Genomic DNA, 17,298 nt, shown 5'->3' on the forward strand with positions numbered 1-17,298 from the left:
GTTGGTCATACTGGGGGTGTTTATGCTAGAACAGTGCACAAACTGCAAATCAAGGCCCTCCCCTGATCTAGCCCTGTTCCCAGAGAACTAGTGGTTAAGCATTTACCATTCACCAAAGCTTAGATATAATGCTGTTTAGCATGCTGTAACCACAATGTAAATGTTAGCTATTATTACTAATACTATTAAGCCCTCTCAGTTCATCTGGGAAAACCTCTCTAGATTTTATTCTTCTCTTTCCCCATTCTATATTAATTGTTCAGTTTCCATTTCTCTTTAAGACCTCCCATTGACTTCTAAGTTTCACCACTATTCGACCACTCCCACCTCTCTCTTTCACTTTTCAGTCATATTAATTAATATATAACACAAAACTAACCTTGCTACTTCCATATTTAATATTTCACAATGCCTTGTTATTTCTTATGGTATAAATCTGAACTATTTCATATAGCATTATGGGCCTTTCAAGCCTCATTCCACTATACCCTGAAAGTCACAGGCTCTCTACTTGGATATATGTACTGTACATATTCTGTTGCTCTTGTTACATTATTCTCTCCCACCTTCCTGTCAAACTAAATTTAGCTATTAGGAAAAACAAGCTTTGTCATCATTTTACTGATCCATTTTTTTTTCCCCACATATGCCTAGACCTTAGCTTCAAACTAAAAAGCTAATGATTTGACTGTTTTTATTTTGAGGAGTCATATTTTATTAAAAAAAAAAAGTGAGCATAGAATTTTCCAAATACCTCCCAAATAAAAAGAAGGTCACAGCAGTTAATATGATTTAGTTTCCTGGTATGGAGCCATTTGAACATCTTTATGTTCTAAATTCTACAATGTGAATATCTCTACTAAATTTGTATGTAAATGATATTTTTCAAATTATCTAGTACAATACAGAAGCCCAATAAATGTTAAGTACAACAATTGGCATAGAAAGAAAAGTATCAAACAATTTGTTCACGTGAAGCTCAAAATTATTTGGATCAAATTTTGTTTAAACTACAGCATTATTATAAAATCTAATACTTAACAAGCATCTGCTAACATACAATTTATCATGAGCAAAATTAAACAGAAAACATGTGCACCATGACTTTTATAAATATTTATGCATTATGAATTCCTAACCATATGCAGCTGCTACTGCTGCTGCTAAGTCGCTTCAGTCGTGTCTGACTCTTTGCGACCCCATAGACGGCAGCCCACCAGGCTCCTCCGTCCCTGGGATCCTCCAGGCAAGAACACTGGAGTGGGTTGCCATTTTCTTCTCCAATGCATGAAAGTGAAAAGTGAAAGTGAAGTCGCTCAGTCATGTCCGACTCTTGGCGACGCCATGGACTGCAGCCTACCAGGCTCCTCCTTCCATGGGAATTTCCAGGCAAGAGTACTGGAGTGGGGTGCCATTGCCTTCTCTGAACCATATACTTAAGAATATAAAAATAAAGGTAGACTTTTAAAAAGTATTTTTCACAGCAGAATTTTACTACTTAAAATTGCTATAATAAAGCTAAAAAGAGGAAGCCATGGGCAGCATTTATAGTACATGCAACATGCTCTTCTCTAGAATATGTTTTGATTTAACCTTTTTAGCCAAGCGTATCAAAATTTGAGGCACGATAGGAAGCTGTGCCCTGACTTGCACTAGCATCTATCAGAAACTTATGACTTTCAATCATCAAACATTTAATTGAGCATCATAAAATTCCAGAGTGGAAAAATGAATAATACATGGCCTCTGCCCTTGTAGCTCAGTCAGTAAAGAATCTGCTTGCAGTGCAGGAGACCCGGGTTCGACCCCTGGGTCAGGAAGATCCCCAGAGAAGGAAATGGCAACCCAGTATCCACTCCAGTATCCTTGCCTGGAAAATCTTGTGGACAGAACAGCCTGGTGGGCTGCAGTCCATGGGGTTGCAAAGAGTCCAGCAAGACTGGGCGACTAACACTTACTCTGCCCTTGAGGATATCACAGGCTACAAAAAGTTGTCATGTATGCCAGAAGATTGAAAAACAGATGGCAATTTACAGGGGAGAAAACATAAAATGACCAAGAGGATATGAAGTTAGTAGAAAATAAATTAAAAGGGCAGTGAGCTACTATGTCACATTCATTAAATTATGAAAAAATAAAATTCCGAGCAACACTGAATTATGACAAACATATGGAGTCATAGAAACTTTCATGTATTGTTTGTTGTGTAAAATTGGAACATCACCTTGGAAAACAATATATGAAAAGTTCAATATATGAAAATTAAGGTAAAATATGCATGTCCTAGATCCTAACAGTTTCAATTCTTGATATGAAGCCTAGAGAAAGCAACTCACATATATGCACAAAAATATTTGGAGGAACATTATAACAGTATAAAAAATAATAATTGATGTCCCAAATGTTGGTTATCAGAATAAGAATTAAATGAGTTACATCTGAACCATGCAAAGATACCACAGATTTCCTCTTAAACACATACATCACAAATGTATTGAAACTCTTTTCCAAAAAAGTCAGTCGTAGAGAATACACAAATGCAGGTACATACATGCATAAAGAGAATATAAAGCTTGAAGATATCTGAATAATATATATATATATTATGTATTATTATATCTCTATATATTTATAATTATAAAAATATAGTAAAATATATAAACTATGTATGAAAACAAAAAATGCCAATATTAAGATGGTTAACTCTAAGTAGAAGGTGGCATATATTGTACTTATAATGTTTTGTTTCTTACAGTAGCTTTTGTGAGAATAATTCTTTCATATTATTATTTAGGCTTTTTGAATATCAGAATTATTTGATAGTACTTGTTAAGTGTGAACAATCCACTGGGAGCACAGAGAAAAAAATAGCAAATTTGTTTGGAAAATTAAAAGAGAACTTGCCAGAGTATAATTTGGGGAACATATGTTAAAGAAAAGCAACGAGTTTTCTAGAGTAGAAAGGAATGGTGTTGAAAAATCAATGAGGGCAAGGAGAGAGTCTTACAGTTAGCTAAGACTGAGAATCGTGAAGAATGAAATGTTTAGGAACCAATAAATACAAACTTCATTGGCTTATTTACCTAGAGGTCCTGGAATAGGCAATAGTGGTTAATGATTAACCTGTATAAGAAAGTAGAAAACATTTTGATAGAAATTTTTAGAATAATATTTGACCAGATATCTGGGTTCCTAGCCAAGCTAACATAGAAAATTAGTCATCACACTCAATAATTCAGGTTTTGGATGAATAATTACAGTTTAAATCATGAAAATCATGAAAATTTATTTTAGTACCATATAGATATAGTCAACTACACAAAAGTTTCCCAGAAAATAACAATTTAGTACTTAACTATGATGGACTTTAAATTTTAATTTTAAAAAACAAATATAGATTTTTACTTGGAGACTTTACTCAGATAAGTTTCATGTGTAAAATATCTAATTTTGTCTGTAATTTCTATAGAATCCAATTTGTAAACATGAGATGTTAATTATACACACTTCAATTTGTAGCATTTGGAATGATGTTAAAATATTCAGTCTTCTGACTTTTAACATTATGGCAACATATAGTCACAATGTAGTGTACTCTATTACATTGTTGTATAATTGAGGAGCTCATTTCTCAAAATGCATAATTTGTGTAAGAATTTTTTCTAATAATTGTGTTCCAGTATCATGTTGAAATTTAAAACAAATGTTATAGCCAATTTTTGATCTACTTATTTATTTATCATACTGCATCAAATGAGTGATTTATATAGTCAACTTTTATAATAGAAAGAAAAATGAGTCGGAGAACTAGGTGTGGATTCTAGGTATGATTAAAAAAAAACAAACTATGTGTGAGTTTAAAAGAGTGGTTTAATTTCTTAGAACCTAAATATCCTTATTTGTCCAACTATAGAAACGATTATCCTAAGCATTTTAATAAACATATATATACCAAAACATTATTTAAGGGTGTTATTTTATTATCAATTAAAATGAGATAATAGAAAACAAAAGATTTATAACCATAGTAGTAAATGATACTTTTGTATATTAACATAATATCTCTTAAGCTTTTAGTAATTTCCTTTTGCCCTCCCAGCCAATTTATCACTGCATGCCGGATGGAATTCCATTGTAAAAGAAAAACAACAAAAAAAAAGATTCTGACTTAAAATGCATGTACTTTCATGTTGTTATGTCCTGCAGTGTTGCTTTTCAGTCCCTGAGAAAAGTCAAAGATACATTATATTCCATAAAATACTATGGATTTTCAAGAACGCACCATAATGTAAGAGCCATGTTTTTACCTTTCCCTAACACTATGATGGGTATTCTCTTCTTGCCTCTCCAGATGCATTCTTCATCTTCTCCTCCTGCTGTCTCAGAAGTCTGCACCATATTGAATGCACCAATGACCTCCCTTGCCCTCTGACAGAATACTAAGAGTCAAGGAAGAAAGTATGGCCAAGGCATGTAATCTCCATTTCCCTAGAGCTCTCTTGCTGTTGATCAACATTGGTTGGCTGTGTCCATTGTCTGAAGTGCACAGGTCTTGGACCTTCGTCAACTATCTTTTCCATATAGTTACTTTTTCTTGTTTCCAAAAGCTATTATCTCCTTGGCTACTCTGACCTAGGGCAGCTAATATTTTACCATTGTTTTTAGTTCTGGGAATAGCAACATCCTGTATTGTTCAAACCAATCAAAATTTGAGAAATAGTCTCTTTATTTAAGTCCCTGTAATTGCTCTGTTTGAATGTGCCTTTTCTGCCTGCCAGAACACTGGCATAGTTTCAAATGTTTTAAATATTTATAGACTGTTGCTAGATTATAAAAGGAGAGAAATAAACTAGGTGTAACTATGTGTTGGAGGACATTACCCAAATAAATCCAGACACTTCCTTCTTGCTGAGTTGCATTCCACCCTGGAATTGGGCTGCTCCATTTCCTGAATTACCTGGAGAGACCTGAATCCTGATCAAGGCATAAAACACACTGATTAATTGTGTTGCTTGGTAGCCATTGGTCTGTGGAGCCTGGAGATGGTTTTTTATCAGATGGTCAGCATTTTTACTGATAACTGTGAGGTCTCTGGAACAACTTGTCTTTGGGTCTACTAGGTGGAATACACTTACATGACCTTTAGAAACGTCAAGAGAGTCCCCATTTTGGGCACTGTTACTGAAGTATTTTGTGTGTATATAATGATTCTGATCTGAGGTGGAAAGTGTGTTTGATACTGCCTTACAGGATGATTGTGGCTCACATTTGACTTCTTTGGACACTTTCCTAAAAAGCATTCATCATCTGTGATACATATCCTTACTTTAATGCTGTTGGTATACTGTATCTTTTCCTGAAATAGACTATACATGTGTAAGTATTTTATTTTGGGTTGTATTCATCTTCTTTATCAATCAGACTCTTCTAAATGATACTGTTAATGTAGTCTTACTTTTTTTAAGTTGCCTGAGAAGTTGGCACCCTTCATTGCATGTATCAGTTCAGTTCAGTTGTGTCCTACTGTTTGTGACCCCATGGACTACAACACACCAGGCCTCCCTGTCCATCACCAACTCCCGGAGTTTACTCAAAATCATGCCCATTGAGTCGGTGATGCCATCCAACCATCTCATCCTCTGTCGTCCCCTTCTCCTCCCACCTTCAGTCTTTCCCAGAATCAGGGTGTTTTCAAGTGGTCAGTTCTTTGCATCAGGTGGCCAAAGTATTGGAGCTTCAGCTTCACCATCAGTCCCCCCAGTGAATATTCAGGACTGATCTCCTTTAGGATGGACTGGTTGGATCTCCTTGCAGTCCAAGGGACTCTCAAGAGTCTTCTCCAACACCACAGTTCAAAAGCATCAACTCTTCAGCCCTTAGCTTTCTTTATAGTCCAACTCTCACATCCATACATGACTACTAGAAAACCATAGCTTTGACTAGACAGACCTTTGTTGGCAAAGTAATGTCTCTGCTTTTTAATATGCTGTCTAGGTTAGTCACAATTTTCTCCCAAGGAGCAAGCGTCTTTTAATTCCATGGCTGCAGTCACCATCTGCAGTGATTTTGGAGCCCCTCAAAATAAAGTCTGTCACTGTTTCCACTGTTTCTCCATCTATTTGCCATGAAGTGATGGGACCAGATGCCATGATCTTAGTTTTCTGACTGTTGCATTTTAAGCCAACTGTTTCACTCTCCTCTTTCACTTTCATCAAGAGGCTCTTTAGTTCTTCTTCACTTTCTGCCATAAGGGTGGTGTCATCTGCATATGTGAGGTTGTTGATATTTTTCCCAGCAATCTTGATTCCATATTGTGCTTCATCCAGTCCAGCATTTCTCATGATATACTCTGCATATAAGTTAAATAAGCAGGGTGACAGTATACAGCCTTGACATACTCCTTTTCCTATTTGGAACCAGTCTGTTGTTCCATGTCCAGTTCTAACTGTTGCTTCCTGACTTGCATACAGATTTCTCAAGAGGCAGGTCAGATGGTCTGGTATTCCCATCTCTTTCAGAATTTCCCACAGTTTTTTGCATCTATAGCATCCAACATAGTTCAGAAATCATTAGATAGAGATAATAACAAGAAACTCTTCAGTCAAAAGGGACCTGAGAAAGTTTTTGTTACATTTTTCTGTGCCAGTATGAGTAACCTTGTGTTTTCATTGTGCACAAGAATGGTGTGGATAAAGTGATAACAACCAGGTTTAGAGAAATCTTGTGATGGGTAGAAGGAAGCCTGAACAACACTTTATATTGTTCAGCTCTGTGAGACTTTGTGAGATGGAGATAACTCAGCAGATGCCAGTGGGGTAAGGTGACAGTACCCAAAGAATTTATAATTTCACCCTCCAAGTAATTTACTGCCTAAGCCTCCGATTGTAGAACTCACTCTGGGGTGAAAGAGACATATTTTGACTGGGGAAACACATTATGGATTGAGATTTTAATTATTGACTGAGTAATGCTTCTCTCTCATGTAATGTAATGAAGCTCGTTTGTAAATTAAGTTCATTAATAGAAAAGTGAAGTTACATTTGTAATACCTAGAGGTTATAGCCTGAGACTAATATCCATTTGGAATACTGACTTTTCCCTCAGGCCACCCAGAACACCCATAAATTAACAACCTCCAGAGAATCTTACTCAGTACACTATATTAAACAAACGTTTATTGAATATGCAGTAGGAAATGAATAATATTATGAACAAAATCTGAAAAGAATCTTGTTGAAAATAACCTGACAATCAAATCATCACAAATAAATGTATAATTTATTACTTAATAAATCGTCTGAATTTTAGAATGCAAAGAACATGGTCCCAGGTTTCTGTTTAAAGTGTGATCAGGTCTACTACTGGAGGAGTGGGCCAGTGAAGCTCTTGGCTGATAAGACATTTGTATTAAAGTGTAAAAGATCAAGAAAAGATGAATAAGCACATTTGAATGTACTAAGACAGGAAGAATATCTAAGAAGGGAAAAAGATAAATGTTCAATAAGTTAAAAGATGAATATTCCCAAATATCTCTGAAAACAAATCTCAGATACTATCTCACCTGCAGCTGAGAATCTCTACCCTGAGGGTGTGTGTAAATGTATGTTTCAAAAGCAATTTCAATTACAATGGAATTTCTTTACAAGAGTGAAAGAGGCCTTTTTATAAAACTTGGACTTTAGCCAAAGGTTATAAACTCAAGTTCCTCTGTGGCTAAAGGAAAGAGTGTAAATCATACTAGAACATAGTAAACTGCAGAGCTCACTCTTATCTAGAATGGAGAGTTATTAATAAGAGTATTGTTGAGTAATCAACCAAGACAGGAGGATACCAAGCATGATGTGCTAATTATTGGTGCTAAACGCTACAGCCATACAAGGAGGCAGATGATATCATATCCCTTCTTTAATGATGAGGAAGCTGAATCTAATAAAGTTACCTGCTTAATATTCATCCTGTTTTTGAAAGTACTGATCTTCTACAATGAAACATATGATACTCATACTCAGTGTTTATATTTATTGTGCTGTGTAAACTCTGAGAGAAGAGCATTTATTTACTTTTACTAAATAACACACCCTTTTCCTAGGTGGCTTAGTGATAAAATATCTACCTACCAATACAGGAGATTCAGGAGACACCAGTTTGATCCCTGGGTCATAAAGTTCTCCTGGAGAAGGAAATGGCAACTAACTCCAGTCTTCTTGCCTGAAAAGTCTCATGGACGGAGGAGCCTGGCGGGCTACAGTCCATGGGTTCACAAAAGAGTCAGAGAAGACTTAGCAACTAAACAGAATAAGGAGTGAGTTTGTGTGGTATCCAGGTCATTTCTTCCCAGTGTGCAAATGCTGCTTTCTCCTTTTGTGAGAGAAACCTGATTGATGCACATATACTTCCTCAAGAACTCAACCCATGTGTTCCAAGGGAAAATGATTGATGGATTCCGAACACTCTAATCTAATCCTGGTAAACCCATTCCTCCTGCAAGTATCTGACATACAAGAGGGCAGGCCTAAGCAAATTTGGTCAATTAACCTGAGAACCATTTGATACAGGCTTCCTGAAAAGCTTCCTTCCCATTAAAATACAACCTGAGGAAGACAGGCTCCCTTGCTCACAATTATGCATGTGGAAGTTTGGCCCAAATTGCTGCAGCAATTATGAAGGGTCCAGTTTCAGGTTGTAGCAAACATGCAGGGGGCAGAGCAAAGCCAGGATGTTGCTCAGTATTTCAGCAAAAAATTTTGTCCTTGTTTTCGTTATCTACTTGCCTTCTCTTAAAGATTATGGCTCTGTAAATTAATCAGTATGTCTGTGTTCACACCTGTATTTTAAGTCAGTTTAAGTTTTAATTTATTTCATTTGTTTAATGAACTTACCAGTAATGTAGGCAGCCTCAACAGTTAAACAAACACTATTTGGAAGAGAATTTTCAAGCTCACAGGAAAGGAAAAGCGATTTTAGGAAGATGAAAAAGATGGGAGGAAAGAAAATCATGACAAGTGGCCTGGGACCAAAGAAGTTTCAGTATAATTAAAGCAGAAGTTTAAGTTAGGGTGGAGATATGAGAAAATTTAGAAAAATAGAAGTAAAGTAGAAAAAAATACAGAAAAAATCAAATTGATTGCTGCTTGGTTAGGGACTTATAAGAAAAAGTATTTACAAATATAAATACACATATGTTTTAATAACTATGTACATTTAAACAGTAAGGAATAGAATGAAATCTAAAGAATCATAGCAGTTATGAAAATAAAAAGGGACATAGGCATGAATTCCTATCATCAAACACAGCACTAAATATTTTATGAAGATAAATATATACCCAGGGGCAGAATTAAAATATATTAGAATATGTACACTTGGGGAGGAGGAAAATTATAATGGAGGTTAGGAATAATGTGGAGAAGAAAATCATTAGGATACTTATTTTATTTCATTGGAAATATACCCAGAAGTAGAATTGTTGAATTATATGGTAGTCTTATTTTTAATTTTTTGAGGAACCACTCTACTATTTTCCATATGGTTGTACCAGTGTACATTGCCACCAACTGAGAACAAGAATTTCCATTTTTTATAGGACACCAATACTTATATTTTTCACTTTTTAAAAATGACTCTACCAGGTGTGAGGTGATATCTCAATGTGGTTTAATTTGCATTCCCTGAAATAGCAATATGTCAAGCATCTTCTCATTTACTGGTTGGCCATTTGTGTGTGTTTTGTAAAAATATATATATAGGTTCTTGTAGATTGCCTTTTTTTTTTTGCTGTTGAGTATATGCATTCCTTATATATTTTGGATATTAACCCATTATCAGATATATGATTTGCAAATGTTTTGTCCCATTCCACAGTTTGCCTGTTCATTTTGTTGACTGCTTCCTTTGCTGTGCAGAAACTTTATAGTTTTATGCAGTCCTGTTTGTCTGTTTTTGCTTTTGTTGCCAGGCTTTCAATGTCAAATTTTTAAAAATTGCCAACACCAATGTCAAGGAATCTGCCCCCCTATATTTTCTTCTAGAAGTTTTTTGGTTTCAGGTCTTATTTTTAAGCCTTTACTTCATTTTGAGTTTTTTTTTTGTGTGTGTGTGTGTATGATGTAAGATAATGGTACATTTTAATTGTTTTTCATTTGATGTATAGTTTTCCCAGCATCATTTTTGAAGATACTATTCTTTCTTCCCTGGTTATTCTTAAGTATCTTTGTTGAAGTTCACTTGGCCATATATGTATGGGTTTATTTCTGGGCTCCCTATTCTGCTCCATTGATCCATGTGTCTACTTTTTGTCAATACCATACTACTATGATTACTGTAGCTTTGTAGTATGGCTTGTAATCATGATGTGTGGTACTTCCAGTTTTGTTCATCTATCTCAAGATTTCTAAGATTAATTCTCAAGATTACTCTGGATATTCAGGGTATTTTGTGATTCCACGTGGATTTTAGGATTGTTTTTGGTACCTCTATGAAAGATGCCTTTGAAATTTTGACAGGAGTTGCTTTGACTTTATAGATCAGTTTTCGTACTATGGCTAATTTCAAATAATTTGTCTTTTAGTTTACAGATTCTTTCTTCTGCCTCATCAAGTCCGTTCTTGACACTCTACATTGCACTTTTTCAAAAATTTAATTAATTTTATTCTTCGGCTCCATAATTTCTGTTTGGTTCTTTGTTATGGTTTTCATTATACATCTTTTAACAATACTAAATGAGTTATGTCTTTCCCTCTTTAAAACAGAATTATCTCAATATTTTTCATTAGATACTTATCCAAATGAATTGTATATGTTTATCTAAATTAATATACCCCTATTGAAAATGTCACTTTTGAAATAAGTGTTGCACTTTCTTAAACTCAAATACGACAGTGCTCATGAAATAGATGTGTTTGCTCAAGAGTCATACGCATTTTCTTTCTGTAAGAAATATGGCAGTATTTGTGCTTTCAAAGTAAAGATTATTCTCTGAATATAACAAGACATTGTGTGCCTGTGTGCTAAGTTGATTAGTCACTTCCGACTCTGCAACCCTATGGACTATAGCCCACCGTGTCCATGGAATTCTCTGTCCATTGGGTTCTCTGGGCAATAATACTGGAGTGGGTTGCCATGCCCTCCTCTAGGGGATCTTCCCAACCTAGACATTGAATGCACATCTCTTATGTATTCTGCATTGGCAAGCAGATATTAAATATGAATCAACTTTGGACTTTTTCAAAAGATGAAACTATAACAAAATATGTTGTCTTATTAATCTTAAGAAGAGGAAGTGGAACTGCATTCATGAAAGATTAAATTTGAGGAAAGCAACAAACATGTAAAATAAATAATTAAAATACAGTTCTCTAAATGGTATATTAAAAGGATATACAAAATTCTGAGAGATGATACAGGAGGTAATAGTTAATAAATATATTCAGGCTTATACATGTTCTTTTATAGGTTCAATTTCTTGCCAAGTTTAATTCTTCCCCAGAAGGTGAGGAATTATAATTAACAAATCAAATTATTCCCAGTATCTAAGCAGTTTCATTCATAACAACACTTAAGAGACCATACAGTAATTTTGAAATGTAGAACTGGGTTACTATTTTATTATAAACATAATCTAAATGTATATAAAAGCAAATTATGTATTATAGAATCTATATTTTTAGTTAATTACAATATCTAGTTATCAACATTAATATTTTCAAAAGGAAAAGAAAAGAAATAAGGAAGAAGTTGTAGTGATGGTGATTAGGGTATTATTATATCTTATAGGAAACACAAATCTGAACATATACAATCTCAGGAAAGCAAAACTAAGCTCTTGTCCATGTTTGCAGTTTCCAGTCTAATGTTTCTCACATTTAGTGCTTTTACCTAAAATCTTTTCTCTTGCCTTTCTTGTCCTCATATCTATGTGTTCAAATTTTACTTTTTTGTCAAGACCTATTTCTCCTATAAGTCTTTCTAGATCACACGAGTTCAGTTCAGTTCAGTTGCTACGTTGTGTCCGACTCTTTGCGACCCCGTGAACCGCAGCATGCCAGGCCTCCCTGTCCATCACCAACTCCCGGAGTCCACCCAAACCCATGTCCATCGAGTCGATGATGCCATCCAGCCGTCTCATCCTCTGTTGTCCCCTTCTCCTCCTGCCCTCAATCTTTCGCAGAATCAGGGTCTTTTCCAGTGAGTCAGCTCTTCGCATCAGGTGGGCAAAGTATTGGAGTTTCAGCTTCAACATCAGTCCTTCCAGTAAACACCCAGGACTGATCTCCTTTAGGATGGACTGGTTGGATCTCCTTGCAGTCCAAGGGACTCTCAAGCGTCTTCTCCAACACCACAGTTCAAAGGCATCAATTCTTTGGCGCTCAGCTTTCTTCACCGTCCAACTCTCACATCCATACATGACCACTGGAAAAATCATAGCCTTGACTAGACAGACCTTTGTTGGCAAAGTATTGTCTCTGCTTTTTAATATGCTATCTAGGTTGGTCATAACCTTCCTTCCAAGGAGTAAGCGTCTTTTAATTTCATGGCTGCAATCACCATCTGCAGTGATTTTGGAGCCCAAAAAAATAAAGTCAGCTACTGCTTCCACTGTTTCCCCATCTATCTGCCATGAAGTGATGGGACCAGATGCCATGATCTTTGTTTTCTGAATGTTGAGCTTTAAGCCAACTTTTTCATTCTCCACTTTCACTTTCATCAAGAGGCTCTTTAGTTCTTCTTCACTTTCTGCCATAAGGGTGGTATCATCTCCATATCTGAGGTTGTTGATATTTCTCCTGGCAATCTTGATTCCAGCTCATGCTTCATCCACCCCAGCGTTTCTCATGATGTACTCTGCATAGAAGTTAAATAAGCAGGGTGACAATATACAGCCTTGACATACTCCTTTTCCTATTTGGAACCAGTCTGTTGTTCCATGTCCAGTTCTAACTGTTGCTTCCTGACCTGCATACAGGTTTCTCAAGAGACAGGTCAGATGGTCTGGTATTCCCATCTCTTTCAGAATTTTCCATAGTTCTTTGTGACCCACATAGTCAAAGGCTTTGGCATAGTCAATAAAGTCACACAAATTAAAGGTACTCTTTTATAGCATTTATAAATCCCAGGTGATTAATTCTATTCATTATAATATGCATTATATACGTTCATCTTTGTAGTATCCCATGCCAACATAAATCACAGATGTTTACTCTAAATGGCTATGATTAGTTTTAAATATTCATTTTGCATGTGGTAAGAAATAATCACCAATTGTAATTAGATTTTGTAATTAGATTTCAGATAGATTGCAAAATTTTTTTTAAAAAGAAATCAAAATCAGCCTCAGGTAGCATGACATAATATGTAATAAAAAATGATTTTGAAACTATACAACCTTGCATTACAGTCCTAGCTCACTAATTTAGTTCTGTTATATAGGTCAGTGGTCATATATGGATGTGAGAGTTGGACTATAAAGAAAGCTGAATGCCAAAGAATTGATGCTTCTGAACTGTGGTGTTGGAGAAGACTCTTGAGTCCCTTGGACTGCAAGGAGATCCAACCAGTCCATCCTAAAGGAGATCAGTCCTGGGTGTTTATTGGAAGGACTGATGTTGAAGCTGAAACTCCAATACTTTGGCCACCTGATGTGAAGAGCTGACTCATTAGAAAAGACCCTGATGCTGGGAAAGATTGAGGGCAGGAGGAGAAGGGGATGACAGAGGATGAGATGGCTGGATGGCATCATTGACTCGATGGACATGGGTTTGGGTGGACTCCGGGAGTTGGTGATGGACATGGAGGCCTGGCGTGCTGCGGTTCATGGGGTCGCAAAGAGTCATACGCGACTGAGTGACTGAACTGAACTGATGTAGGTGAAGCCTTGAATTGTAATGCCCTTCTTATTTGTATAATGAGAATAATATTACTTAACATTCAAAGGAGATCTGATAATTATAAATCAAAAATATAAATACTGGAATAGCACTTCTTACAAATGCTCAAAAATTGGTGATTAATACCAGGATAGATAATAACAGTCAGTATTATCAGTTGTCTAAAGACTGACTAGAAAAAAGCACAAAGAAGCCTATCATATTGAAATTAAAATTATTGAAATTGAAATTAAAAGATGCTTCTTCCTTGAAAGTAAAGCTATGACAAACCTAAACAGAGTATTAAAAAGCAGAGATATCACTTTGCTGACAAAGGTCCATATAGTCAAAACTATAGTTTTTCCAGTAGTCATGTACGGATGTGAGAGTTGGACCATAAAGATGACTGAGTGCCAACAAATTGATGCTTTTGAATTGTGCTGAAGAAGATTCTTGAGAGTCCATTGAACTGCAAGGAGATCAAACTAGTCAATCCTAAAGGATATCAACCCTGAATATTCATTGGAAGTTCTGTTTGCTGAAGCTGAACTTCTTCATTGAAGATTTTTCATTGGAAAAATACTAGGAAATATTTAAGGCAAAAGGAAAAGTGGGCAGCAGAGAATTAGATGATTAGGTAACATCACCAATTCAGTGGACATAGATTTGAGCAAATTCAGGGTGATCATGGAGGACAGAAAAGCCTGGCAGCATCTGAGGTCCATGGGGTCACAAAGAGTTGGAAATGACTTAGAGACTGCACAACAACAAAAATTGGAATTAAGATAACAGCCAATTTAGTTAGCTCATATGCACATATTTGTAATAGTGTACTTATAAATTTAAATTGTCTGATAAAACTAAATGATAATGTTTATCAAACATTAGATACTTCCAGCACAACAAAAGCTCAAATAATAGACAAGTGTAGCTCGATCAGATATTCTGTGGTTGGCCATGAGTTAATGAAAACTTTAAATATGTAGCCATAGTTTTTATGAAAATATATGCTATTAATTGACAATATAAGCTTATTTATTTTAATTGAAAGAGTAAAATAATTATTTTAGAAGCTACCAATTTTACTTGTATAACTCAAAATGCAATTTTATAAATATCCAAATATCAGACACATAAATATATTTGTATACCACTTGGAGTTCTTCATTTCCTTATTTGGGAAAAAAATGTTGTATATCTCTATGGGTAGTGTGTGTGGGAGAGAGAGAAAGAGGGAGAGAGAGAGGGAGAGAGATAAAATAGAGAGGAAGTAGACAGCGAGAAAGTATACAAGATAGAAATAATTTTTTCAATGATGAAATAAAATAAATTGGAGAGAATGCACCAAAAATTTATCACTAATAAATAGACTATAATACTAATACAAAACAACTGTTGTCTTTCCTTGAGATTTATGTTTTGAAGGGACTTCTATAAAATATTCTCATTGTAATAGTTCTCAAATCATCATGCATATTTACTTTAGAAGCTATACAAGTACATTTAAAAATTGTGGCTCAAGACAGCAAAGAATCTGCCTGCAGTGTGGGAGATCTGGGTTCAATCCCTGAGTTGTGAAGATCCCCTGGAAGAGATCGTGGCAACACACTCCAGTATTCTTGCCTGGAGAGCTCCATGGACAGAGTAGCCTGGCAGGCTACAGTCTATGTGTTCACAAAGAGTTGAATATGACTGAACAACTAACGTGCGCGCACACACACTCAGACACACACATACTCTGATTTTCAGAACTCACTTCTAAAATAATTGTTTTCTAAAAACTCCTCTTGTGCTGTCAGAATGGAGTTAACATTCACACTTTTTATATTCAATTCCTTAAAAGCATAAATCCTTTCAAATACAAGAAGATCCTAAAAATAGTCACCGGCCAGTAAGGATTGATCCGACTTTGCTCATATTATCAGTTATTTATATAACATTTTCCCAACTAAGCATCCCTACCACCATAATGACCTGAATGCATGCAGTGCTCAGCTGCCGAGTCAAAGCTTACAAGCTGATTTTATTGCTTTAGACACATTGAACATCAGAAGAGCCCATCAGCACAGGAATATTAGGATGCCAGAAGTGTGTTCCAATCATTTGAAACAGGAAATCACTCTAAGTATGAATATATATCAAACCTTGGGTCTCTTTGTTTTAAAGTCTCTAAGACCTAATAAACTATATCTTAGCAGCAGTGATAAATAACATTCTCTTGAATTGCAAATGATATTTCTTTTTTATTGAAATATAGTTGATGTACAATGTTGTGTTAGTTTTGTAAATGATATTTTAATTTGATATTTAAGTTAAATGATCACCACTGCCCACTAATGGTTTTATAGTTAATCTCTTTGTCTTCATGGCACTACTGGAATTTGGGAGTATATTGAATTATCTTCTGTTGAGTGAGAATAATCTTAATATCCATGATACTGAATAGTACTTTTATTTTTGGGGTTGAGTCCCAGACATTGCATAGAGTATTCCTATTCTTATACCAGAGTGATTTAATTTGTGTTCACTTTGAGTCATTGAGTTAGACAGTTATTTATATCTTATTCATCTGTCCTTGAAAAATAAAAGGGTTTTTAAGGGTATGTATGTATATGTATATATTTATATCTGTAGTAGATCCATTCCAGTAACCAAAGTAAAGATGGGATAATTAACTCTAATTCACATATTTGTCTCTAAACCTTTTTCATCTTAGAAATTTCACATATGGCAATTTATAATTACTGTGGTTCATGATTTCATATTGTGATATCCCTATCTTACACAAAATATATTGTTTAATGCCATACCATACTAGGAGGCTGAAAGAATTAGAAACTATCACTAAAAAATGTATCACTGTAAGCAGTTATTTTGATATTACAATTCATTTTCTTACAACATAAAATCTCAGATTGGCAGAATCCTTTAAAATACTGATTCATTGTACAGCTTCATTGCAGAGAATGAAACTATAATGAAATTTTAATTATTTTCAATCAAACAAAACATCTATTATGTTTAATTTTATGTTGATGACTTCAGCAAGAACCAAAAGCATTCAAATATTTGACAAAGCAGTGGTAAATTAAATAAACTTAAACACTTTAACTCCCATTTTTGCATTGTCATTATGACAAATAACCCTGTATATTTAATTCATGAAATTCATCATTTTTCACAGATTTTTAATATAATAATGTGAAGTTATTTATATGAGCCTATTACCATAACTTGATCAATTTACTAATGCAAATGCAAATATTTTTGTTTCTATCTTAATTATTTAATATTAAATTACAAGAAACAACTGATAGAAATAAATACAGGGTAAACAGCATGGTCTGTTCAAGTGGTCATTTTGCTAATAAGCTCAAACACAGTAAGCATAAATCTGAGTGGTTGTAAATGTTAGACTATTTCTCAATTAGGTATT

The 17,298-nt window shown here is 35.0% G+C and overlaps 1 protein-coding gene across 8 annotated transcripts in view; it reads left to right on the top strand.

The window, feature by feature from the left end:
- LOC145522953 (uncharacterized) overlaps positions 1–17,298 on the top strand; it is a 252,008-nt gene that overhangs the window by 75,440 nt on the left and 159,270 nt on the right. For 6 of the 8 annotated variants that reach the window (XM_081532397.1, XM_081532376.1, XM_081532347.1 and 3 more), the window contains one exon: positions 4,352–4,864. The exons of 1 other annotated variant lie outside the window; for it this stretch is intronic. Coding sequence is in view for 2 of the 7 variants with exons in the window: in XM_081532386.1 (XP_081388512.1) it covers positions 4,352–4,443 (92 nt within the window). In the remaining 5 variants the exon portion in view is untranslated. Of the gene's footprint in view, positions 1–4,351; positions 4,865–17,298 lie in introns of those variants that run through there. One more of the 8 variants, XM_081532419.1, reaches the window with a different exon arrangement.

The sequence above is a fragment of the Giraffa tippelskirchi genome, chromosome 2 (assembly GCF_054371585.1).
Source record: "Giraffa tippelskirchi isolate mGirTip1 chromosome 2, T2T-mGirTip1v1.2.pri, whole genome shotgun sequence".
Taxonomy (NCBI): domain Eukaryota; kingdom Metazoa; phylum Chordata; class Mammalia; order Artiodactyla; family Giraffidae; genus Giraffa; species Giraffa tippelskirchi.